This window comes from Notolabrus celidotus, chromosome 8 (genome assembly GCF_009762535.1).
Source record: "Notolabrus celidotus isolate fNotCel1 chromosome 8, fNotCel1.pri, whole genome shotgun sequence".
NCBI classification, from domain to species: Eukaryota; Metazoa; Chordata; class Actinopteri; order Labriformes; family Labridae; genus Notolabrus; species Notolabrus celidotus.
The window spans coordinates 16,869,034-16,895,215 of record NC_048279.1 but is presented as its reverse complement, the minus strand read 5'-3'; the positions used below and the strand labels follow the sequence as shown (position 1 = coordinate 16,895,215).

Genomic DNA, 26,182 nt, shown 5'->3' with positions numbered 1-26,182 from the left:
AGAAGTGAGCTGCTGTGTTTTATGCCAGTGTGAGCTTGACCTTTCACCCCAGGGACACCCGGGATGGTGGCTGATAGGCAAGTGGGGGAGGGAACCCAAAGGTCAGCAGAGGATGAAACCACTGCTTCGAGGTTTTTAGGTTTCTTGAGTGACCTTTTGATGCCACCTTTTTTCAGAATTGTTTCTCTTTTTATTCTGTTTTTGTGTTGCTTTTTTTTGTACATATGGGTACGGTTCTGTTGTGTGGGCTGCAAACAGGAGGAAGAAAAAGCTTTGTTTACATGTGAAAAACTTCCAGTTGATTGCACAAGGTCTTGCTGTCAGCAAGTGGTTTTGGCGCCTTTCTCGTGACTTCTGCAGGCAGAGTCTTTGTGTCGCTGTACAAAGCCTGTGTGCACAGAGAGACTGTGGTTATCCTTGGTGGTGTTGACTCAGGCAGATGTACCAGGTTCATTCAGTGAGAGCAGGAGCACAGCAGTGTCTATTTTATGTCAAAGCTAGAGAAAATTCAACACCAGTGTCATTTTGTTGAACTGATCATTTGTATCTCAACTCTCCTAGCTATTTTATCTTACCGTTCTTTGATTTATCAGTTACACATAGACGGTAGTGAGGTGATCATGAGTGATGATGATAATTGCACCCTGACGGTCACAGCACTCTGTTCATAGTATCACCACTCTAGCGTACAGTACAGTAAGTGATTTCTTCCACTACAGCTGCTGTGTGTGTCCATTGAGGGAGGGGGCATGTTGAATTTTTAAAATGTGTAACCCAAAGCGTTCTTAAGTGAAAGATATACGAGGCAGAGATGGAGGCCATGCGATTGCTTTCAGGCAACAACTGTCTCCACGGCGACTGAGTGACCCACATTTACTCTCGCTCTCCTCTGTCTTGTCGATGTGGACGAATGGGGCAGCTGAAGGGGGGGGGGGGGGGGGGGGGGTTCTCTATCCCTGATAACGAGTTGGTCATCAGTTAGATCAAATGAGCGTGTTATAAACGGAGTGTATACTCCCCACAAAAAGTCTTCAAGTTGGACAAATCTGTTAATACGAGGCTTTGTAGATTTATTGCAGTGACAGTGTCAAAAACAGAAAGATACGTTTGTAAGTGTGTCAAGTTATTTATTGTGTCATGCTCACAAAATTAACCAGCCCATATGGACTTGACAACTAAGACAAAAGGCTCTTCTTTTAAAATATAGCTTGTAGACACTGGAGGACTTTAAACTGCATGTTCAAAGTCAAGAAATACCACAACACGACACAAAATGTAGCTCAAAACCAAAAGTATTTTCTGCCTGCCTGGTTTGTTGCAAACATTTACACGTTTAAACACCAGATACCTCTTGGTTTTCAGAGCCCGTCTCACATAATGCCTTCACTGTCCCAGTAAGTTGGCACGTAACGTTTTCAAATACATCCACAGACTGACTGTCCTTTTACATGAGGAACAGTTCCTGCTGAGTATTATGAATAATACACTGTAAGTTTAAAAAACAGGAATTGATTATACAAAAGTAGAGATATAAAGAAAATGAAAGCCCAGGCAGAATTTCTCTTTTTAAACATTCTCTTTTAAGCTGCTGTGGGGTTTTTATCCCATGTCACAGTTACCACTAATTACAATAAATGACTACAAAATATGCTTCAAATGCATTTTTTCATTGCAACTCAAATTCATTTCCACAAGTGATATACTTGGATTTCCTATTCTTGAAACCAAACCATATGCTTCTTCCTCATCCTGTCTATATTCTGCTGACTGTTTTTTTTCTTCTTCTATTTTTCTGTCTGTTGTAGAGAGGAATGCCCCAGACTGTGTGCTCAGGCACCATGTACACCACTCCCAGTGCTTCAGCCCTCATCTGGCCTGTGCTGAGCCTGGGGAGGAAGAGGAGGCCCCACAGGAGGGCCCGGAACCTGGGGCCTGCCTGGCTGATGGGCCCCCAATCACCTCTGCCTCCCTGGACACCTTGATCCAGAACCTGATCCCCACTGCCGATTACTACCCAGAGGTAAAGGGGAACACACAAAACTCATCACATTATAGACGTATTTAGAGTTCAGTTAAGTTAAAGTATGGGTCTGCCAGTGATTTTATTAGCCCCATGTGTTCATTTAAAGTGGCACTCTGCTCCCTTTGATTACAGAAAGCCTCAGTCTTTGTTATTGATGTAGTGGCAGTATCTTAGTGAACGTCTCCATCTCTCCTTTGACAGAAAGCCTATGTGTTTACCTTCTTGCTGAGCGCTCGTCTGTTCATCCCTCCTCCCGAGCTGCTGGCCAGGGTGTGTGAGCTGTGCATCAAACAGCAGCAGCTGGATCAGAGCCCACTTGATACGGTTAGTACTGCACCTTACACAAGAAGATAACTCCTCTATGAAAATGCTCAAGCTAATGAAAAGACACATGCACAAAAAAGCAACTGATGAGCATTTGAGAGATGGCCCACCTTTTGCTGAAGTAGACAGAAATGTAGACCACATTTAACCCTTTTCGCCTCTTCAATAACAGGCAAAAGTGCGCAAGTTTGGTCCTAAAATCCTGCAGCTGCTGACAGAGTGGACAGAGACGTTCCCATCGGACTTCAGGGATGAGAAGATGGTCGGATATCTGAAGGACTTCATCCACAGGATAGCGCCATGTGATGAGGTATGTGGATGAAAGCAACATGAAAGCAGTTCAGCCATCTTTACCACAGACAAAATTTATTTCACACTTTTTAAGGGACTCTAGATCTTCTTAAAAATGGAGTAAAGTCATAAAATACCCTTGGGATAAGAATTTGTGACAGCCCGTGCAATGATTTTGATTAGCAGTTTAGATTTTAACATCGTGGCCTGTTTAAGCTGCCGTGACTTGCTGTGTATCTGCAGTGAGAAATGCTCTGATGGGGAACAAAATTCAATTATCATCACTAGCAGTGTAGCAGGGTGATGGAAGGAGTCAGAGTGTCAGTGCAGGGTGAGTAGCCACAGCTCAGTGTTACACAATCTTACATTACAGAAGAGGAGAGGAGAGAGGAAGCGAGGATGTTAGAGGAGTGGCTCTATCTGCAGCCTCCGGGGAAAAACAGAGGAGGGGAGATGGATGGAGAAAACAGGAGGGGGGATGGGATGCATGGACAGAGGGAGCAGAGGAGGAGGAGGGTGATGAAGTCGAGGAAGAATGGAAGGAGGTGAAGAGAGGACAGAGAGAAGGGAAGGTGGCAGGCAGTGATAAATGTGCTGCTATTTACAGATTGCTGTCTACAGTGTGTGTGTGTGCATGTGGTGTGTCTGTGCATACATGTGCGAGCTGTAGCTTCAGGTCATTTGTGAGACAGAGTGACCTAACGGCCTCTGAGACCAGTCATCTGCAGTGAACACATTCCTGGACACAACAGAGAACATCGCTGCAGCTGCTGTGAGAAAACCTCAAAAACACGAGTTTAATATAAATAATGTTAATGCGTTTTATTTAAAATTTACTTTACATTTAAAATAAACCCTTAAGTGGTGCAAATATAAAAACAAGCGCATACCAACATTTTTTATGACAATACGATACGATAGGATACAATATGATAATATACCATACAATAACGTACGATACAATACGATACAATATGATAACATACCATATAATAACATACGATACGATACGATACGATACGATACGATAATATACGATAACACACGATACAATATGATAACATACCATAAAATAACATATGATACGATACGATAACATATGATAACATACCATACAATAACATATGATACAATATGATAACATACCATACAATAACATATGATACGATATGATACAATATGATAACATACCATACAATAACACACAATACGATACAATAAGATACAATAGGATAACATACGATACAATATGATACGGTACGGTACGATATGATACCATACCATACAATAACATACGTTACGATTAAATACGATACGATATGAAACAATATGATAACATACCATACATTAACATACAATATGATAACATACCATACATTAACATACAATATGATAACATACGATACTATATGATACTATACGATACTATATGATAACATACCATACGATACGATACTATATGATACAATATGATAACATACCATACAATAACACACAATACGATACAATAGGATAACATACGATACAATATGATACGGTACGGTACGATATGATACCATACCATTCAATAACATACGTTACGATAAAATATGATACGATAACATACGATGCGGTACGGTACGATATGATACCATACCATACAATAACATACGTTACGATAAAATATGATACGATATGGTACAATATGATAACATACCATACAATAACATACTATACAATACAATACAATACAATACAGTACGATACAGTACGATAGAATACGATACAATACGATACAATACGATAACATACCATACAGTAACACACGATGCGATATGATACAATATGATAACATACCATACTCCACAATAACATACGAAATGATACGTTACAATAACTTACAATACAATACAATACAATACAATACAATAACATATGATTCAATGAGATAGGATATGATGCGGTCCCCCATAAGAAACTTTTAGGTTTTTTTTAGACTAAAGTGCTGCACACATTTAGATGCCTCCATCGTAGTACTATTAAATAAAAACAACAATTATCAACAATCCACCATTGTACCATCTGTGCAGGAGCGAATGGCTGCAAAAATGCTCAAATAAAAACACTGTTTGGATTATATATAGACTGCAAGGGCTTGCCTGTGATCGTATATATTTTATGCTTCTACTTGGTTATTTTACTCAATAGTGTTATGATGGTTTTGTATTGCAACCCTAGCAACCAAGAAGTTATTTTGATTGATGCCTTTTACTGACCCAAGACAGGTTAATAAATTATTCATCCAAGTTATTATTGACAGTTCCTCTCCTCTCCTCTCCTCTCCCTCCCCGCAGGCATATTGGAAAACCCTGAACCAGGTGCTGCAGAAGCTCAGCCAGCGGCTGGCCCTCATGAGCCAGGGGGAAGAGAGCATCGTCAAGGTCTCCCTCAATGCCTCCTCCATCTCTGACAAGCTGGTGGCCTTCAAAACCAAGCCTCCGCCCATACAGAAGGACATACTCTCCATCTGCAACGACCCATACACACTGGCACAGCAGCTGACCCACGTGGAGCTGGTGAGGAGGAAGGGGGAGAGAGAGGGAGGGAAGTGGGGGTTAGACAGAGGTCAGAGTAAGAAATGATGGAAAGACAAGGATGCATAAGGAAAAGCAGAAATGGAGGAAGATGGGGCAAGAGGAGGGGCTAAGGATAACACATGGGTGGAGATGCTGTATAGTCCAAGTCAGGGACATAACCATGGAATATGAGACATCAAACAAAGCCATGGTATGAAAAGAGAACAAAGGCAAGAAGATTGGAGGTGTAACGGCAAACTAAAATTGTCAGACTCCTCTCACATTGCGATGTTGTAGCGTGTAATGAAGCTCGCTCTAGTATATCCTTGATCCTTACTTGTCAGCTATCGCAGCACTGAGTGGCCTTGCTGAGTATAATATAAAGAGAATAATGCAATGTAACATACATGAACAAAGGAGCTCGGCGGCGTTCCCCACACTGCATGCATGGTGCCTTCAGTCTATTCATGTGTGTCTTGATGTGGGCACGTGTATCTGGGGGTGGTTTTGTTAGTGCATGTGTGTGTGCGAGTGTGTGTGTATGTGTGTGTAGGCCTGAGTAAGCTTGTACCCTTGTCTAAGCTGTGACATCACCCCCAGAAGTCAGTGATGTGCCTGAGGCTTCAAACAAAGGGGATAAAAACCGCTGTGGATATATGTGACCTGACAGCTTCACACTCTGGCTCACACACACACACAAACACACACACTCACACACAAAAGGAAGGAGTGTGTACAGTGCACACACACAGGACTTGTTCTTTTTACAGTTTAGCAACATGCTGGTTCTCATTTAAAGTAATTATATGCTATTTAGATTTTGTCACTGTGTATAATGTACTCACATGTGTGTGTTTGTGTATGTTTGTATCAGGACTTGAAATGTCCCTATTGAGTCATTTTGATTTGCACATACGTATGACAGCATAGTCGTCTTTTAATAGAACTAAATATCATCTCAAGTGTCACAGTGAGGAAATATGATTCAGTCAATGACTCATTACTTCACCTTATTGATTTCCGTCCATTACTGAAATGACACAATTATTAATGGAAGCTGCCCCCATCGATGTTTGTGTGTGACCCCATGTATTTTTATGTGTGTGTGTTTTCCAGGAACATTTGAGTCATATTGGACCAGAGGAGTTTGTCGATGCCTTCGTTCAGAAAGACCCCTTAGATGGAACCCAGGTAAAGTTTTCTACGCTCATTCTGTGTGTGATTTTGCAGAGGAAATGCACACATATTATTTACACTGTTTGTTAAGTTCATGTTTTGCTATATCTTTGAAACGATTGTATGTTTCTTTGACATTGCACACCATTTTTTTTTATTTTCAGTCCTAAAGAGCACTTGGATTTTAATACATTATAAGAATTTGCTTTATAAGAGTCCATCTCCAGAAAAGTGGTGCTTTTCTTTCTGTTAACCGCTCTTATTGCCCTCTTTTTCCTCTTTCTCTTAATTCAGATGCTGTCACTTACACTCATTTCATCTCCCTCTGTCCTCCCCATATGTTTTTTCCTCATGCTCTCCATTGATCGTGTTATTTCCGCTCCCAGCTCACCGCCTTTGTCATTACCACTCACACAGGGGGTCAGCCTGTAGATAGGAAGCTAATTAGAATGAGAGGAATTCCCTTGAGTTGCACTTCCTAAGCTGACTCGTGTGTGTGCATTTGTTCATGTTTGTGTGTTATTAGCAGCCATGCTTCAGTGACCAGAAGAAGAAAACCTCCAACCTGGAGGCGTATGTCAGGTGGTTCAACAGACTGTGTTACCTGGTGGCTACTGAGATATGCATGGTGAGTGGCAAATGTTGGTATGCAAGCTGCTCAGTTTTCTAAATTCAGACTGCAGATGAAAACAAAAGATACGTGTTGTGCCAAAAATGATGAGAATGAAAAGTCTACACGCTAAGAAAGACTTACTCTGTTTACAAATAGGATAGACATTGTAAAAGAGCATGACATAAACAGGAGAAGGAAATCAAAGAAATGTTACCTGTTTTCATACAAATAACTTATTTCTTATCTCAATTGCTAATGTGTATTTTTTACATTTTCATTACAATATTCTGGAGAACTTGTACCTCAGAATTGAATTCTTGTAATCGAACAGAGGAGCAGAATATACAGCCGGTTTGGTTGTTACAGAGCACCACTGACCCCCAGTGGTGACTTGATGTAACTACAGCTTATATGAATTGTGGTTGATATTTGTGCTGATACAGCTGTAGAGGAGGAAACAAATATAATACAAAAAATTCTGTCTTGCAGCCAGCAAAGAAGAAGCAAAGGGCCACGGTGATAGAGTTCTTCATTGATGTTGCCAGGGAGTGTTTCAACATTGGAAACTTCAACTCCCTCATGGCCATCATCTGTGAGTCTAATTTTGTGATTCCTGAGGGTATCATCACTTACAATTCTGCTGTAAGGCTGTAATGAGTAGCTAAACCTGTTTCCTCCCTCAGCTGGTATGAACATGAGCCCTGTGTCAAGGCTGAAGAAGACTTGGGGAAAAGCCAAGACTGCAAAGTTCTTCATACTTGAGGTAAACACAATCTAAAGATTCACTGACTGAATCATGCAGGTAATGACTCGCACTTCATAGTGTTGTTTGTGTTGCCTTTTGCTTTGACAGCATCAGATGGATCCTACAGGGAACTTTATAACTACAGGACGGCCCTGAGGGGGGCTGCTCACCGCTCACGGACTGCCAACAGCAACAGAGAAAGGGTAGGGCTCTGCTATTTTTCTGAGATTAAGCTGGCATCAGTACGTTTTTTTTTTGCCTTTAAATGTCCTAACTTCCTGCCTGTTTTGTATCTTCAGATCGTGATTCCCTTCTTCAGTCTGCTGATCAAAGACATTTACTTTCTGAATGAAGGATGTGCCAATCGGCTGCCCAATGGCCACGTCAACTTTGAGGTAGGCCAGTCCCTCCTGTCTTGACCCGGTATTCTTTCACCTTTAACCTCCCTAAAAAATGTAACCCAGTGTATTTCCTTTCTCAGAAATTTATGGAGTTGGCACGGCAGGTTGGGGAATTCATGACATGGAAAGAGGTGGAGTGTCCATTTGAGGAGGATCGGGCCATCCTGCACTACCTCCACACTGCTCCAATCTTCAGCGAGGACGGTGAGAACCTGCTTTTTATTCAGAAAACTTTTCCTCCTTTTTGTGATCGTTGGTTCTTATTATCTAATTATTTCCATGTTATTCTTTTTCTTAATCTTCCTCAGGACTCTACCTCGCATCCTATGAGAGCGAGAGTCCAGAGAACCAGGTAGAGAAGGACAGGTGGAAAGCACTCAGGTAAGAATGATCACACAATTTAAATACTACACTGTACAAATCAACACCATGTCCCTCATACATAAATCTCTTGTTTCTTTTCTGCATCAGGTCAAACGTTCTGGCAAAGACATGAGGCCCTGACAGCAGCTAACCCTCCCACCTGCGAGGGGAGCATGTGTTCTCGTTGCACTAAAAATGAACTGTGAAGGAACCTAGCTGGTACTTAGGTGTTTTTCTATGAAGAAGTGATGAAAAAAAAGGATCAAGATGAACAGGATTCATCAAGAAAAGTGTTAGAAAACGAACACATCTTTAAAAGGGAATTTTAAGTTAAGCTATAAAAAACTGGAGCAAAAAGCCTTTGCAGCATATGAACTATCTGGTATTAAGGTACAGTGTTGGAGAGGGGTCCAGCCTCTAATATAACCCCTCCCTTGATGTGTGTTTACTCTGTGGAGATATGTTTACTACTATAGTGAGTACAGTAACAGGGAAAACCACTTTTTAAAATGAAATTCCTACAGATGCTATTGTTGTTTTTTGTATTTGCTTCTCTCTTTACTCTCTTTTTCTCTTCTCCCTTTATTCCTAAGCATTGTCTAGGTATTTATTTTCACTTTATTTCCTTTACTTGTAATGTGCTGTAATGAAACTAACAATGATGTGAAGGGCGCTGGCTAGCCCATTATCAACTTTTATAGGTCTACTGAAGGATTCTGGGAAGACAGAAGAGGACATGCCTTGAGCATTTTACCAGTGTGTCTCACGTGTACTTTTATGTGTGTGTTTGTGATCCAAATGTCCATGCATTTAATGTCAGTTCAGATTGTCATTGTCTTGTTTTGCATGAGAATGACTGGAGATACGGCTCATTGGTCATCTCTTTTTGTAACTTTATTTATTGTATTTTATTTGGGGAAAGTATTGGATAGGGAATTTGAACTGTTAAAGTGTTTACTCCTTTTTAAGTGTATTGTGCCATTAATGCAAACAACAACAGTATAGCTTAAGAGTCACAACAGAAGGACCAGGTGTTGATTGTGTACAGGTGACATTTACCCCTCATCTTCCTGCTCTTCAGGAAGTTTTCTCTGACTGATGTTCAGTTGTCTGATATATTTATGGAGATTTCTTTGCTGACAGATGTATAGTTTTTATTGTTATTTTCCTCTACTGATTTTGAAGTCCAATGGCATGCCACTATGGGTGTATTTAAAGGGGCATTAAGAGTAACCACCTTTTAAAGAAAACTGCTGCAGCCGAAACTTTGCAGTGATGATGAAGGACTATGGTGATTTGGAGACTTTTGTCTTTCTCTGAAGTAAGGAGGGAAACTTGTGCCATATGAATCACTGGTTGTTTTGACAATTCAGGTTCCTCTGACTTGAAACGTGTTGTTTGTTGTTTCGTGGGATCGTCATTGAGCTCTGTTTTTTGACAGTTTTGTTGTGAATTGAGACATTATTAGGGGGAGGGGGTGGTGTTAGGAGAGGAGGCACTATGGGGATGGGAGTGGGAACTATGTAACTATAAGCTTTTTGAAAACAGTCTTATTGAGTTTGCTCTGATTGATTGATGTCAGTGTTTTCTCTTAAGAAGCACCTTTCCATCCCTATAACAGACTGACTTTAACTCTCCCTCCTCATTTGCCATCAGTAAACTTGCTTTTCCTGTAACACATTCCCAACATAAGTTAAGTATAGAGTCAAACCTGCCATTCAAGCTGAAGACATGTTTTAATAAAACATTACCTGTGTTGAACGTGTGTTTTCAATGACAATCTACATTACATCACCACTACTATTTTAAATGGTGCCATTGCCATTCTCTGGTCTTTGCCTACAAAAATACATTGCTGTGTGCATTTCAAGTTTGAAGTGCATTCTGTGTTTTTCATGGTTAATGAAGCCAAGCAGAGAACACATTTGGCTTAAACATCACTGCAACATTTGTGACTGGTTCCCAAAAAGCCTTTAATAAAAGTCAACGCTAACTTAATGTGTGCTGCTTGTCTTGTTTATGACTTTGGCTCACTTTAATAATTAACTCTTTGGTCCCCATTCAAGGATCAGGAGCTTTACATTTACTACAAGTGCCAACAAAAAGAATCAGAGTTTAAAAGAGTCCTGTTGTTCACCTCTCTATCCAACTGGATGTTGGTGGTTTTTAAATCTTTGATTAGGTATGAATATGTCTGCTGTGGAAATCCAGGTGAATTGATAAAGAGAATTGCAAGAAAAAAATCCCAAGCTGAATACTTATAAAATCCATGACAATACAACTATTTATCCTCTCATGAAACACTATCTTTCAAAATGCTGAAACAAACAAAACATTTAAAATGCTTCTAGAGCCCTCTCTGTCAGGATTTTTTAAAGTGCATATTTATGCTTTTCCCTGCCAATGATTTTGCATTCCCTGACAATATTTGGCATTAACTGCAGTAATTTTCTTTTACCAAAACTTTTGCATTTCCCTGTAACTTTTACATTGCCTGATATTGTACCTCAATTATATTCTTTGCATTTTTTTTCTTCCAGTGTTTTTGCATCCCCTCTAAACACTTTTTAGTTACCTTACATAATTATTATTATTAATATTTTGCATTTCCTCAAAATAGTTTTGCTTTCCTATGCAATATTCCAACATTTCTTTTCAGAGTTTGCATTATGAGGCAAAATGTTTGTGACTTTGAAAAATGCTCTGCATGTCATTGCATTACTATCTCAATCTCTTGCAATGTTTTGCATTCAACCACAATACTACTATAATACTAAATCCCCTCACAATTTGTGTATAACCCCAGTATACTTTTGTATTTTCTCATATTACTTCTGTTTTACCAGGTAATTTTTTGGGGCATTTCATCTCAATACATCTGCATTACCTTGCTATACTTTTTGCATTCCCCTACTTGTGTTTGCACTCACTAACATTACTTTTTAATTTTCTCACAATACTTTGGCTTACTCTTGCAATATTCTTGCATTTCCTATCAAAACTTTTGTGTTGCTACAGCCAAAAAGTTTTTCATTCCCTCACAATAGTTAGAATTACCTTGCAATACATCCCAATCGATTATATTGCTTTCCCATTTTTCATTCCATACAAAATGTTTTTCATGATGATTTCCTTGCAATAGCTTAATGTTTCCTTATTCTATGTTTGTGTTATTATCTTCCAGTCTCTTTCGTCTTATTGATTTTTTTTATATAGCTATAGTCTATATCTATTCCTTCATTTCCACCCAGCTGCTACTAGTGTGACCCACTGCCAATCATGTCATTGAATTTTACTTTAAACTGGGCACATAATATGCTGATAAAACCCCTTTTAATAAGAATGCTCATTTTATAAGCAAACGTAAACTTGAACTGATTTTAAGATTCAGAGATTTCTCCTGGAGAAAGCAGTACAGCAATCTGTAGGACACTTTCACTTACATACTTGGCTGGCTTGAGACAACTACATGGATATAGATGGATGCATCCTAAAAGCAGAGAACAGTGATAAGTGATTGACACTGAACCAAGAATAGGATATTTGTGTCTACAGTCAGTGAAATGTTATCATTGTAATTTTAACTGTTTGACCAATAAGAAATAATGTTGCCATTATCACACAAACAGGGTAAAGAACATTGTTTCATCCTTTTATTCCATAGTTTGTTTGTTTTGGTATGTTTGTCTTTCCTTGATTAACTAGTCTGTGCTTCAGAGGTGGATATAGTTGTACATTATAAGGCTGGTCCACATTACAACAACATCAGTACTGCTGTTTGTTTCTTTTCTGTGGATTGTTGGGGATACAACTAATGCCACATTGTGATGACAGCTTTGCCTAAATTCAAGAGAATTTTTTTATTGAAAAATTAGACATGTACTGAATTCATTTGACATGCATGCAATCTTAGGAAAGTTGCACAGACTTGATTTGATATGGGTCATTGTCATCTGTATTGAAATATTGAATTTGCAAAACATTTAGGGTTCAACAGCTCACAATATTTTAGTCTTTGAGTTGCTCTTGGCCCGAGCTAAACGCTATCTGGGCCAGCTTGGTGTAAGATTCAAAGTTCCTGGAGCCCAGGTAAGCTCCGAAGAAAGCCTGGAGCACAAGCACTGCCCTCATCTTCCTCATGATCGGTCTGGAGAGCTCCACGACGAACCGGAACATGTTGCCCTTCTCTGGTAGCGGAGCAGTGGTGTACATTGAGGCAATAGCGATATTGACAGGTAAAGCCAACAGAATGGGGTACAATCCAGCACCGACCACACCAACAAGTGCACCTCGTATCAGGGCACAAGAGGGACAGTTGAGATCCCCGTACAGAAGGGGGCCGGACACTGCTGCGTTGTACAGAGCAAATGTTGACAGGAAGGGCAACACGGCCATCGGCATGGACGAAGTGAAAGCTGCCTGTTTGATGTTCAGAGATCTGCGATACAAGCTGTTGGATACCAGTCCCGCGAGGGCTCCATTCCCCCCCAGATAGGCAGGGCCATACATGAAGAGTTTCTGATCAATGTCAGGAAGTTTTTCGAAATTGCTCATCAGCATGTCAGCAATCGTTTGTCTTGTAAGCGCTTTTCCGGAGACGCCGGCCTTCTGTGTCTCCTCCGACATCTTCACAATTAATGTAAAACCCAATAACAAGAATGTCCTCTGTTCTGAAGCCAGAAATCCTTATTTACAATGTTGATAACTTGTCTCATGCAGGTTGAGTAAGGTTGTAAGGATGCAGACGGGCGCGGACATGTTTTACCCACAATTCAAAGCTGAGGAGGGATATTTTGCCCTGAGGAAAGCTTTTCAGGCAGAGCGGCGATGGTTTTTAATTAAATAAATATATCCAAAAAATTACCGAAAGATATAGACCTTCAAAAAATAACAGAAATAGCTAGAGGAATGTGAAAAACAATATGAGATTTTCAAAAAAGGAATTCAATGAAATGGAAAACAGCCTGCTGTCATTATGTCTTGAGCCTCTTAAGTTCCTTTGGTCAAGGGGAATTAAACCCCTTCAGAAGATATTGAAAAGCTTTTGAATAATAAAAAATAATCTTTAAACGTTGTCTTATCGTTGTTGCCACTATGTTATTATTATTTAATTTTTTTGGGACAGTTTAAGAATACCGTTCAGTGTTTTACACCATACAATACGTTTTTTATACAAAACACCCAATGCAGTAATTACATTCCAATTAACCACACATTTACTGACCAATAAGTTGACCCAACAGATAAACAAGTCACCTTTACACATATGAAAATCTTAAAGGCATCCATCTCAACTATGCTAGTAAAATAAATAGATTAATTAATTAATTAATTACATACTTAAATCTGCAACATATTTTACAGTCTTCAGCAGTTCCAATAACTGAAGGACATCTCGTCCCACAAAACACAACTTTGTGTTAAATCAATTTTAGTAATGCTGATACATTTACATTTTCAAGTATTATATAAAGGTTGATCAATAGACGTAATGGTTTAATCTGGTAATACTGGTGGCACTGTAGGCAGTGGTGGACAGTAACAAAGTAAATTTACTTGAGTAATGTACTTAAGTACACTTTTTGAGTATCTGTACTTTACTTGAGTATTATTTTTTGGGGGAACTTATTACTTTTACTCCGCTACATTCAGAAGACAATTATTGTACTTTTTACTCCTACATTTCTATCAATGCTCTAGTTACTCACTACTTTTGCTTTCAAGTCAGCTCATGAATTACCTTCTCTTTTCTGAAATCTGATCCCTAAGACAGTAAACTGTGTTTCTGTAGTTCTGTTTGTCTCAGTGGTTTAGTCATACCTGTGTATCGTGCATCTCCACGGTTGAACGTGGAGCAAACACAGAGCAAATTTCACTCAGATCAGGCAGTTCATTCAGAGGTGGTAATGATGGCTATAATTTATTACCTCAGCACCCATGTCCATATCTTCAGATGTGTTAGAGGTTTTTGAAATGAAGAATGATACGTTTTGTTTGAAATGTTCTTCCTGTTTCCCACTATGCCAAAACAAACAAAAATTCACTGTCCAACCTGAGAAAGAGTGAACATTTCAAACTAAGTCGTCTGTGCTTGGAGTAACTTAGTTTCTGTTTTTATTCCATGGTATAGTTTTTAGAGATTTCAAGTAATGGTTTCTAAATAAGCATGATGTAACAGAATGCACTCATATTTATGCTTGACTGCATTTGTGTTTTTGGAAAATACAATGTTTTAAGATTTTTTAAGAAGTACTTTGAATACTTGAGTATTTTTAAAAGCAAGTACTTCAGTACTTTAACTCAAGTGATAACTTGACAGAGTAACTTTCACTTGTATTGGTAATGTTTAACCAGGAGGATCTATAGTTTGACAAAATAATGAAGCTGTGTACTTTGTCCACCACTGACTAGGTAAAAATCAGGTAAAAATATAAGCGCCTGATTGTACCTGAAAGAATGCACTCAGGGAGACACAGACCCACGCAGAGCTCGGTGGGCGTGGTTATCGAGTGTTGCATCATCGTTTTTGTTGAAGAACGTTCCGCCGGATTCTCGGGACAGTCGCCATCTTTGTGGACGAACAGTCTGAAGTATTTTCTTTGTTTATAGATTTAAAAAAAACAACAAACGTATCAACACTCTTACACGTGTAGACGTTAACGAGGGGTAAGCAGAACCTTTTTGAGGATGGATTGTTTCCTCGCAGTTTGTTGTTGTCGTGAAATGTTTGTTAACTGTTCATCAAACTCGACGCTCGCCATAATGGCTGATACTGTATGGAGAATTAGCCGTCGTTCGTTCCCATAGTTTCTCCTACAAATAGTGTTACTCAGAAAATTCGAGTGTTAGCTTCTGCGACCAGAGGAGCAAAAGACTTATAACTTCGTCTTATACTCAGTAATAAGTACTAAGTATAACCTGTGTTGTGCTCACGTTGTCTTCTGGGTGGCTAACTAGAGGGAGCGGTGGCGTGCTCGACGCTCAGCGGGCCTTAGAGTGAATCAGTCACAAGATGTCTTTCTTTGTGTTACTTCATGGTCAGTGCTAACACGTGTAATCAAGTACATGGTATACTCCATCATACAGCTATGGAGAGTACTCAAGAGGTAACAGGTCGTTTTGGTCCTGAAGTTGTTATTGTGTTAACCCGTTGCGCAATATGGTTGTTTACAGGTAGTGGAGAAGATGACATGCTAGGTTTTTGAATTTTGGAAATCTTCCAAATTGGAAACTTTCCATGGGAATTAATGGGAATTGAGGTTAATTTTATGGAAAGTTATCACATCAAAGCATACATATTTGTTATGTTGATTTGATGTCTTTATTTCGAACATGTAAAATAGAAAAAAAAAACAAAAAACATACAAGTAGAAAAGAAGAAAAGATTATACAAACATACAAGGGAAAAAAGAAATAGTTGTACAAAAGAAACAAAATCAATCAGTTCCATTAGCAAGCACTGAAAATTTTTACTTTACGTGTGCGAAAAGGAGTAGGAAGAAGTTAAAACTTATTTAATATTACCCCTTCATTCTCTATGTTATAAGCAGACATCCATAATAATGTATCTGTGAGTAGAGCTTTATCAAGTGTTAAATATTTTATTGAACAATCAATTTTTTCATTAAAGAACAAAATATGAATTTTGAGTTAAATATTACTCATCCCCCAGATCCAATCCATTTAAAAATTAACAAAAATGCAATCCCAACAAAGTCCCGTTCAAAATATTAAATTAAAAATCGTCTTCCCTGATCGAGGAATAGCATAGATATTCAACTGTGCTGGCATGAAATCTGGTTGTTTTAGTCATGATTATGCTAGAATATATTTTCCCAAACTATAATTGAATTCCCTATTAAGAGCCAACCTTCAATTTAGTAAATTCATGGTTTATTCACATAAAATCCCATAAACCTCCATGGAAAGTTTCCAACTTTTGCAACCCTAGTTATCATTCGTACATATTGTACCAATAATGCATTCTCCAGCTATGTAAGAACTTTTTCACATTGCATTGTTAGTTGACCGGCTCTCTAATATCACATATTAATTTACAGTGAACAGTTATATTTATATTAAAAACAATATTGAAATCTATTAATGGTGAAGGCAGAAATCACAAATCCTGTCTCAAATGTACTTATATTTCACTTTTGTTAAGCTTCACAATTGTTTAACCTTCCTCTTATTTTCTATCACTATTAAATCCCTGATTAAGCTGGCTGCAGCATCATGTTTAGTTCAGTTCAGACAACTGTATTAATCCCTGAAGGGCCATTCTGTTTAAAGTTTACCCTGCCTTATTGCATAAACTTAAATAATTAGGGGAACAAAAACAAACAAATGCAAACATACAGAAAACCACATTCACAAGTCAGTGCCAACAAATCAGCAGGATCAGCAATAAATACAATGTCAATGATGCATCAAGAAGATGCACCTGAGACTCCAAACATAGCATAAGCCACAATTGGTTCCAGTTTACCTCTCAGCATTTAGCAGGCTGATAGCTGAAGGTATAAATAAGTTAGAGGATCTATTTGCTTTCCTTGGGGGTGCATAACAGCGCCGCCCAGAGGGCATAAGAGAAGAGTCCGAGGAAAGAAGGTGGCCAGGCTGCTATGTTATGCAAAGTAAAGATTATCTTGCATAGGGGGAGGGCTTTCTCCAGGAACCAACCTGTTGTAAAGCTGATGGTTGCATACAGAACTAGCTCCAGTGAAGTTTAATACAATGCCATTTTAACCCTTTGTCCCTTTTCCCTGTATTTTTCAGATGCGCCGCTCTAAACGAATGCGATCCCCAGGTGTATGGTTAGACGAGTACAGTTGGGAAGAGAGAATGGAGTGTCGTAAACGAAGAAAAAGAGATTCACACAGCAGTGAAAGAGAAAATAAATCCAGAAGGACTCGTCACTACAAGACGTATGAAGGGTAACTATTTTGTATCTATATTTTATTATTTGTGGTGTTAGATTAATCTCAGGTGGGAATAAATAAATAACCCATGTTTTTTTTTTTTTTACATGAATCATCTGTGTATCAAACTCCAGACCAGTCAGGAGGAACCTGAGGGCAATGTTTTTGTGCTGATAGTTTATTTTTGTTGTTTTTTAATTTCATTTTTTGGTTAATTAAAAGTAATATTGATCTGCCTAGTTTGAAATTTCAGTGTCATCTGTTCAATTGAACCCAATGTTAGTATGTTTGGTAATTCTATCTTCTTGTGTACATAGATCATCCTTCATGGGGGTAACATTAGATGATCTGGATCTACTCTAATTTTAATTCTGTAGAGAGGCAGACTTCTCCTCAGAGGATAACTGACACCCCCAGGGTGCGAGGACCCAAATGGCTTCTTGGTCTTTTATAGATGCTGAGGTCTTAACATGCATGCTGAGTGGCTGAATGTTAAAAAGCCAGGGTTGTAAAAAAAAGGGGGTATGGCAAACATTGTCCTTGAGGTTCCTTTAATTAGCTCTAAATTTCTTTGGCAGGAATGGCATCACATTTGGATTGCACCCCTCCTGGCATACACAGTTCTGTAGGTGTAGAATCACAGATTGCATTACGCACCATCAGGTTGTGCTGAAACACTTTCCATGACTTTTAATGCTTCGCACTTCAACTCTGCCAATGTGGCTCTCTGTCAGGGTGCACAGGTTTAAAAGTTAGGCATGTTTCAAGTTGTTAAAGAGACAGCTGGTTAAAAGTTAAACCGTTGAAATGTTCTGCATTACAATTTCATATTTTCAGTCTCCGTGAGGTATTTTTTGTATGCAAATTAACCAGAAATAAACTATAGCTTCTTGTTGAACAGAAAGTTTTGTGTGAGGTGTGTGTAAATAAGTATGGTGCTTATTACGAATGTTACGTAAAAGGCTTAGGGGATAGGGTGTCGGGCAATAGGCGGACCATTAGCACCATCACCACCACCTTCATTTTGGAGTGTGACAACAGACAAGGAACCAAGCCTCACTGACTACAAACTATGCATTCTCATTCTACTTTTTTAATCTGTGTTTCCTTTTTGTGTGTGACTGCAGGCAGTATCTGGAGACTCGCAGTTTGAACTATAGGCTGGAACCACAGGAAGGATACACCTGTGCCTACAGTCTAGACATGGCCCGTGAGGAGGACAGCCATGATGGCACCTGCAAGGAGAGAGACATGGACTGGCATCACTACAGCAAGTCATCGGGGCGAAGTGGTCGCAGTAGGAGAAGCAGCCGCAGGCACAGAGACAGGAGGCGCAGGTGGAGCCACTCTCGTCCCAGGTCCTCCACGGTATGAAGACTCCCTTCTCCTCTTTACTCCTGTGTATACCACCAAATCAAATGGGTCATATCTCTTGTCTCTTTGTATCTGTTTGTGTGTCCCACTCTTCACTATTGAGCATGATTTCCAGTAATGACAAATAGGGGACTCGGGGAAATAAGGGATTGCAAGTGTTTGTAGATTTAAAAGCAAAGCGGATCCAGAATTTGTGCTGAAATCTTAGCGGGCAGTTATGGGAGATGATAATGAAGACTAAAGTTGTACCTCTAGGCTGAGCTACAGAGAACTTACTGTAGAAAGACTTAAATCAATCAAGTTCAGTTTTTTTTCTGTACTACTCTGAGAAAGTCTCTCATCTGAAAATCTTGTTGCCATGTTTTTCTTCTGTAACACACACTATGTGGTGGCTGGCGCCCAATTTCTCTGACGGGGCTGAATTTGAATTTGCTGCTCCGTCCATTCGCCTGGCGGTGTTACTGAACGGGCCGAATCTATCCACCCCTACACCTCCCCCTCCCCCTGGCCTGGTTGAATGAATGACGATGTCGCATTGTGGTGGCCTGGTGCTGGCTGACTGATGGGTTATTGATGTGATGGCGGATTGCGGCGGTTCCCGTGCAGAGGAGGAGCCATCATCACAGGAGCAGGAAAAGATCCAGGAGTGTTGAGGATGATGACGAGGGTCACCTCATCTATCACAGTGGAGACATGCTGAAAGCGAGATGTATAGAATATATACCTTTTTTTTCTACTGTTGTTCACACTTTGTCTCTCTCACTCTCTTGTCTGGTTTTTACCTCCAAAGATTAAATTAGAGGCTGAACTATTTGGGCCAATAGATTTAATATTGTTTTGGTTACATATTGCCTGTCTGTGTAACATTCTTAGCAATGAGTTGTATTTCAGTGTTCAGAAGCCTGTTTATTGTAGTGTAGCGCAGAGCAATGTAACATCAGGCCGTGAGTCAGCCAAAGGGCAACGTGATCATGTCAATGCTATGTTTCTAACTTCCACTCTCTATTTTCTGTAGATGAGATTGTGTGTACTCTAGGAGAGGGTGCCTTTGGGAAGGTTGTCGAATGCATTGATCACTCTAAGTAAGTATAAATTAGGAAATACTTTTATTTTGTTCTCACACTACTACATTTGATAATAACAAACGGTTGTCTGTTTGCAGTAAGGGGGCTCGGGTAGCTCTGAAGATCATTAAAAACATAGACCGCTATCGAGAGGCAGCTATGTCTGAGGTAGAGGTGCTCAAACAGCTGAAGTCCCTTGACATTGATATGAGATAGTAAGTCATCAGTTTTAAGCCTGATTCACTTGGTGTGACGCCTCTTTAAATGTTCTGTTAAAAGCTTTGCTTATTCACTCACATGCATTTTTACCTCTCCTCTCCTTTCAGTGCTTGTGTTCACATGCTGGACTCTTTTGAGTACCACGGCCATGTTTGTATTGCCTTTGAGCTGCTCGGCCTAAGCACCTACGATTTCCTCAAGGAGAACAACTTCCAGCCTTTCCCAGTAGAACACATCAGGCACATGGCGTACCAGATCGTTCGAGCTGTGCGATGTGAGTAGCAAACAAGAAGAGACTCAATTTACAACAGTTTAAAAAACAGCTTTCTTAAACATCCATGCTTTTGTCTTTCAGTTCTGCACAAGAACAAGCTGACCCACACAGATCTGAAGCCTGAAAATATTCTCTTCATTGACTCAGACTATGATATGGAGTACAACCCAGACATGGTATGTCACCTTAACATAATCTTGATAAACATGTAGTTTGCTTTAGTATGTAGTTTGCTTTAGTATATGCAGTTTTGCTCATCTTATTTGTAGCAGCAGTAGTGCTTGAGTAACATAAACATTTTTCTTTCCTGTCAGAAACGCGACGAGCGAACACTGAGGAACCCAGATGTAAAAATAGTTGACTTTGGAAACGCCACATATGAACAGGAGCACCACACCTCTGTGGTGTCTACACGTCACTATCGTGCACCCGAAGTCATTTTGGGTAAGTGGGTGTGTTTGGAGCGCTGAAGTGAAGCGGTAGAATCGATCTTTCCTTGGTAACGTATTGAACTCTGTGCCTTTCAGATCTCGGCTGGGATCACTCCTGTGATGTCTGGAGCATAGGCTGTATACTCATTGAGTACTACCTTGGATCTACTCTCTTCCAGGTAGGTGATAGTGGAGAGCACAAGTAATTATTTATACTCTGATCCTCAGCATGGTATTGGCAACATAGCTTATGTTTTTTCCTGCATTTAGACTCATGACAGCAAAGAGCATCTGGCTATGATGGAGAGAGTCCTGGGCCCCATCCCAACACACCTCATGCAGAAAACCAAGTAAGGGGATCCCACTACTGGACTTGTCTCATAACATTCTGTGATTCTGTGACACAATTTATTGTATCAGCTTAACATATGCTCCATAAGAGGTTGTTTGATTTGTTAACATTTCAAAATCATTTTGTGGTTAACAGGAAACAGCGCTATGTTCACCGGTCCAAACTTGACTGGGATATGCACAGCTCTTCTGGGAGATATGTCCGGAAACATTGCAAACCTCTAAAGGTAAGAAGAGTACTCCTGGAGAAAACAACCTCTTCAACCTCCATTCTCTACCATGAAGATGGGCTGGTTGTCCAAAGCAATAATTTTCCATCCCCTTCTCTTTAATCTTTGCCTTTTTCCTTCTGGGGGATATCCATCCTTTCCATCCTTCCTCTTAAAGTCCAGATGTTGTTGCTTCAATGCAGAAGCCTTTCCCCCTGTTGAATTAGTGTACCAGCCTCATGATTAGATTTCAGATGGCATATCACATTGTTAGTATGGAGTGCAGCTTTACCTCCTTATGAAACAATAGTATTGCATATATTGCAATTGTGCTGAGTTTCAACAGTCAGTGCAATGGTCAGGGTGAGATGATCATCTCAAGTAGGATCTGGACATACCTACAAACCAAACCTTTACTGCAGGGGTTCTGTCTTTGTTTTGACCTCCCTCTGGTCATGCTGTTTTATTTGAGTGGCTCACACAAAATGTCAATAGAAAATCGCAGAGCAATAGGTCTATTGCAGCATCATTTAAAAAGACTAATTTGACTTTCCTTTCCATCAGCATTACATGTCATCAAAGGGTGAAGACCACCAGCAGCTGTTTGACCTAATAGAGAAGATGATGACGTATGACCCAGCTAAGAGACTCAGTCTGGAGCAGGCGCTCAGACATCCCTTCTTCTCCTGTTTTTACAAGAGCAGCAGTAAAAGCACGACCAGAAGCAGCAGCGGTAACAGCAAAAAGGACTGATCTGAACCTGTAGACCTCTGGCCAGAAACCCTGGCCAGGGCCCGGCTGTCAATGTAACTTTTATAATGACACTCAGTGCCGGTCTCTACTTCCGAGCTCTCCGGGAGAGTTGTACTTCAGCTGACTGTATCAGTCCACTGCCCTGCTTCACCGATTCTTGTCTTAAACTAGCATTGTTTCTTAATGTTTCCACTGTGGCATGTTTTGATAAAAATGACCCCTCTGTGATTTATATTTATTTGCCATTGTAACATTGTATTTTAATTTGTAGTCCTGGAAAATATGCTGGTGAATGTTTTTCTTATTTTTTAATTCAAGATCAGTCCAAAATTTGTCTAAATTGTCTCTATGCCAAGGAGGTGATGGGTAATGTAGCAGATTGAGAATTGCTTTTCTTCCTGCATTACTTTCACAAAGTAATTTATTCAGCATTGAAGATGTTAAAAAGCTTTTCAGGGCAGACTTTTCTTGTACATAGATTTTGTTCACGTGTCTGTTTTTTCACTGATTGTTTATGTAAGTTTTGCAGTTTCATGTACATTTCTCAATAAACGTGTACAGATGACAAGTGTGCTGTGTGCAGTCTTTTAGGTGATTGGTGTCAATCTAGAGGCAGCATCCCAATTTAACCACTGGATGGCAGTAAACAGCTGTACTTTCCTCTCCGATGGTTTCCATTCAGTGGAACAGCCAGTAGAATTACCTGACGATCTCCGGACAGGGCAATCATTACAGTGTTGACCTAAATTCAAATGGTGTTACCGATGAGGCCTTTAACTTGTTAATTCGGATTTTATTTGAAAAAAAAAAAAAATGTTGGAAATGAAATCTCGTGCGTTAGAGACATGTATTCTGTATGACAACGACGTGTACCACAGACTTAATCAATGACAGCAGCGACCTTAATATCCGAGAAGGGATTTTTACTGAGTAGATTTGTGTGCAGGTAAGAAACTATTGATTATAAATGGTCTGATCTGACTCACTGAAATGATAAATGATCGAGACTCGCGATTTCTCCTCTACAATTGATCGACCGTTTACAGTAAAGCTTATTTTGCGCCATATATGATTTAATGTACAACAGTGATATACGACGGAGTTCAAAGTAACCTCAAGAGTCTGTTCACATTTCACATTTAAAGTTAATCTGGATTTAGACTGCGCAGTGTCTGCATGTAAATGGATGTCACACAAGAAAGATTGTATTAATCAAATGGCTCGTTACATTTTCAACAAGCGACCTCAGTTGTCACTGTTTGCCCCCTTAAGTATTATGGTCGACATGGGTAAGCTCGGAAAACCTAAACGGATTTCAAACCTTAAGGACTACATCAGTCACGATTTAACTGAGGCTCTTGACTGATCAGAAGTTGGCCAATCCCAACGATCTCCCTCACAGCTGTCAATCCGAAGCCTCCCACGTGGTTAGCAGGGCGGGCGCATCTCAACTGGTTGAACATGCAACTTTTAGGGAGGCAAACAATTGGACCCATTGGTAGTTGCATTTGCACATCCATGTAGGATACTCCCCAACAGGAAACAACGACCTGCACGTTAGCAGGCGCCTCTTCTCTGCTTGTCATCCAGATCGCTCCCATCTGTGCGCACTGCTGCTGCTGCCTCTTGTTCCAGGACTAATTAAAGACCGCTTTGAACCCCGAGCCCAGTGTGCAGGAGTTAGTGTTGCCAATCTGATAGTTAGTCCACGGAGCCTGATTACACCTTGGTTTAAAACCTAAACTAACATTACAAGTTATAGTGATTGTTTTCTTCTCATCAAGAGGACTTCTGAAGCAGAATTTTAGCATGGATACAGTCAGCGACTCTGTCGGGGAGAGTAAGCCGGTGTATCAGTGTGCACCGAAGTCCATGGTCCAGCGGTGGCTTCCAGGATTTAATATCGCTCTGTGCCTGTTGATGTCTTTGAGCTCCGTCACAGTGTGTCTCTTGATGAGCTTCAGGACTTTCCAGCTGGAGAACCGACTGCAGATGGAGATGGACAAAGCGTCTATCTTCCAGCCGCAGCACGCAGCTTTTCTGAACGAGGATGGGACCCTTATTCAAGAGCTGAGCACCCCCATAGAGTGGCTCGTAGAAGAGGTAATGTTGTTGATGAAAATACACTAATAGTTTGTGGTAAATGCATATTCTATCAGCGCGAACATCTGACAGACTAACTGGTCGCCTGTGCGTAAAGTGTGCGTAATAACTGGGAACATATGCAGTGAAGTTTATAAACTCACAGACTTGGCATTTGTTGGTAATAGCACCCTAATTATTCCCCTTCTAAAACCTTTCCGCTTTAATGCTTGACCTTAGGGATCAACCATTCATGCAGCTGGCCAATTAGTTTATAGTTAAGGCTCTTTATAGGGTGACATAACTGCTGATAATAGACACCAACCTTTAATTTTATCACATGGAAAAATAAATTGACTTAACTCCTTTAATTCTAGCTTGATTTAACAAGAAAGGGATTATGATCTCATTATTATAGTGAATAAGGGGTAGTGATTCAATTTATTTGAAATCTTTTCCATTCTTTAAATGCCTGCTAAATGATTTCCATTTATTAAGTTCACTATTTTGAACTTCTTACACTGCTCAAATGAATGAAAACATGTTTAGAGCCATCATATTTATCTTATAATTGACTTTACTTTGTGTGTCTGCAGAAAATCGGGGTGATGGTACCAAAAATGCGGGCAGCTAGAGATGTTGGTCAAGAGTGCTCCTGTCCTCCAGGTACCTGTTTCTGTTCTTTGTAGCACTTACACACTTAAATAAAAACACACCTAGGACCAGCTTCATATCAGGGGCAAGCTACAGTGTCGACATGCCTGACTGCTTGTGAAACCTGACTGTCTGTCTACCTGCTATGCTTTTGCCGGCTGAACTGAAAGTGTGTGTGTGTGTGTGTGTGTGTGTGTGTGTGTGTGTGTGTGTGTGTGTGTGTGTGTGTGTGTGTGTGTGTGTGTGTGTGTGTGTGTGTGTGTGTGTTTGTGTGTGTTCCTGTGTGGAGGATTAGGGCCCCTAAGCCTGTGTAGGGCCCATACTGTGACAGCAGGTCTCAACACTCAGCAGATCAGTGGGGTTTGGGGTGTCCAGCCGGAGCCCTGATGCCTGGTGTCAGTGGGAGATGCTCACTTTAATAGATGGAGAAACTGTGTGCCAAGATTGGCCACGTTTGTCCTGTGGTGTTCATTACAGGGCTTGTGATCGTTCCATGGGTGGAGAACAGTGTGTGATCCACATCATGTTACACAGAGTCCCCTGTTAAGGCCATAAAATTAAAGAAAGGTGTATTTATTTTTATTTTTAGGGACGTTGCTGCTGTATTTGATGTGCTGTGTCTGATCCGCTGTGTATTTTATGGTTTACATGAGTGGTTTTACCTCACCTGTTAAGAGAAGAAATGTGCTCTGCTGCCAGAGAAAACTTTTGGCTTGCAGCAACAGGATGTGTGTGTTTTATTGAAGCTGGCATTCATGACATTCCAGATTTCACAAAATTGCAACTCAGGTAGATCTTAGCATTGTAAAGGAAGAGACACAGAGTCTGCACACACATTGTCTTCTGCGTTTTGTATCATGAAGTTAAAGCAGAGGTTATTGAGATGTTTTATCTTCACATATGTGGTATTTCCCTCCCTGGCTCTACCTCCTTTCCTTCTCCTTTCCTTTGTCTCCAAGCGTAAATAACCTTGTAACAGCAACACGAACAGGTGAAAGCGTTCTTAAGTGGAATTTATGGCCCACTTTCAACGAATTCCGTTTTCCAGTCTGAAGTCTGCTGTGCCAAGATGGCTCACCGTCTCTGGCTGGCAGGTCTGCAAAGTTGGGGCGAGTAATTGTTGATTGCTCTCAGCAGCCACTGATACTGTTAATGCAAGCTGTACTCTGCTGCATTTCCCTTTCGTCATTCAGTGCTTTTCCACACATTAGAACGGAAGTCAGAGGTGCCTTAAAATAGCCTGAGTTTGACTAGCCTGCATTGCCCTAAGTGGACACTCATAGATTTAAATGTTATTCTTGCATGATATGATATGATTGTATCAGATGTTTGCTTCCTATTTTCTTGTCGATTTTGCTG

The 26,182-nt window shown here is 40.1% G+C and overlaps 4 protein-coding genes across 5 annotated transcripts in view; 3 read left to right on the top strand and 1 right to left on the bottom strand.

Moving 5' to 3' along the window:
• Positions 1-1,811: 1,811 nt before the first annotated feature.
• Positions 1,812-10,489, top strand: LOC117817773 (ras-GEF domain-containing family member 1C-like). The gene is given in 15 exon segments (XM_034690541.1): positions 1,812-1,854; positions 1,857-2,020; positions 2,225-2,347; positions 2,520-2,657; positions 4,972-5,193; positions 6,310-6,384; positions 6,896-6,997; positions 7,472-7,574; positions 7,666-7,745; positions 7,836-7,857; positions 7,860-7,930; positions 8,027-8,122; positions 8,209-8,332; positions 8,437-8,509; positions 8,600-10,489. Coding segments are annotated over 15 exon segments (1,461 nt in total). The 3' UTR covers positions 8,625-10,489.
• Positions 10,490-12,122: 1,633 nt separating this feature from the next.
• Positions 12,123-13,286, bottom strand: tmem126a (transmembrane protein 126A). The gene has a single exon (XM_034690542.1). It carries the CDS (start codon positions 13,115-13,117, stop codon positions 12,500-12,502), a length of 618 nt encoding a protein of 205 aa, XP_034546433.1. The 5' UTR covers positions 13,118-13,286; the 3' UTR covers positions 12,123-12,499.
• Positions 13,287-15,023: 1,737 nt separating this feature from the next.
• clk4a (CDC-like kinase 4a) lies at positions 15,024-22,655 on the top strand. 2 transcript variants are annotated; one of them, XM_034689989.1, is made up of 13 exons: positions 15,024-15,157; positions 17,270-17,427; positions 18,540-18,780; positions 19,393-19,495; positions 19,802-19,868; positions 19,949-20,065; positions 20,177-20,343; positions 20,425-20,519; positions 20,658-20,787; positions 20,871-20,953; positions 21,045-21,124; positions 21,262-21,352; positions 21,899-22,655. In XM_034689989.1, exons 2-13 carry the CDS (start codon positions 17,270-17,272, stop codon positions 22,085-22,087), a joined length of 1,521 nt encoding a protein of 506 aa, XP_034545880.1. In that variant the 5' UTR covers positions 15,024-15,157; the 3' UTR covers positions 22,088-22,655. The 2 variants fall into 2 exon arrangements, with proteins under 2 accessions (XP_034545880.1, XP_034545881.1); XM_034689990.1 differs by lacking the exon at positions 19,393-19,495 and having other exon boundaries at positions 15,025-15,157.
• Positions 22,656-23,494: 839 nt separating this feature from the next.
• The window catches only part of si:dkeyp-44a8.4 (collagen alpha-1(XXIII) chain), a 139,682-nt gene continuing 136,994 nt past the window's right edge, over positions 23,495-26,182 (top strand). Inside the window, exons 1-2 of the mRNA XM_034689148.1 lie at positions 23,495-24,190; positions 24,766-24,835. Coding sequence (XP_034545039.1) covers positions 23,897-24,190; positions 24,766-24,835 — 364 coding nt within the window. The 5' untranslated portion in view covers positions 23,495-23,896. The remainder of the gene's footprint in view (positions 24,191-24,765; positions 24,836-26,182) is intronic.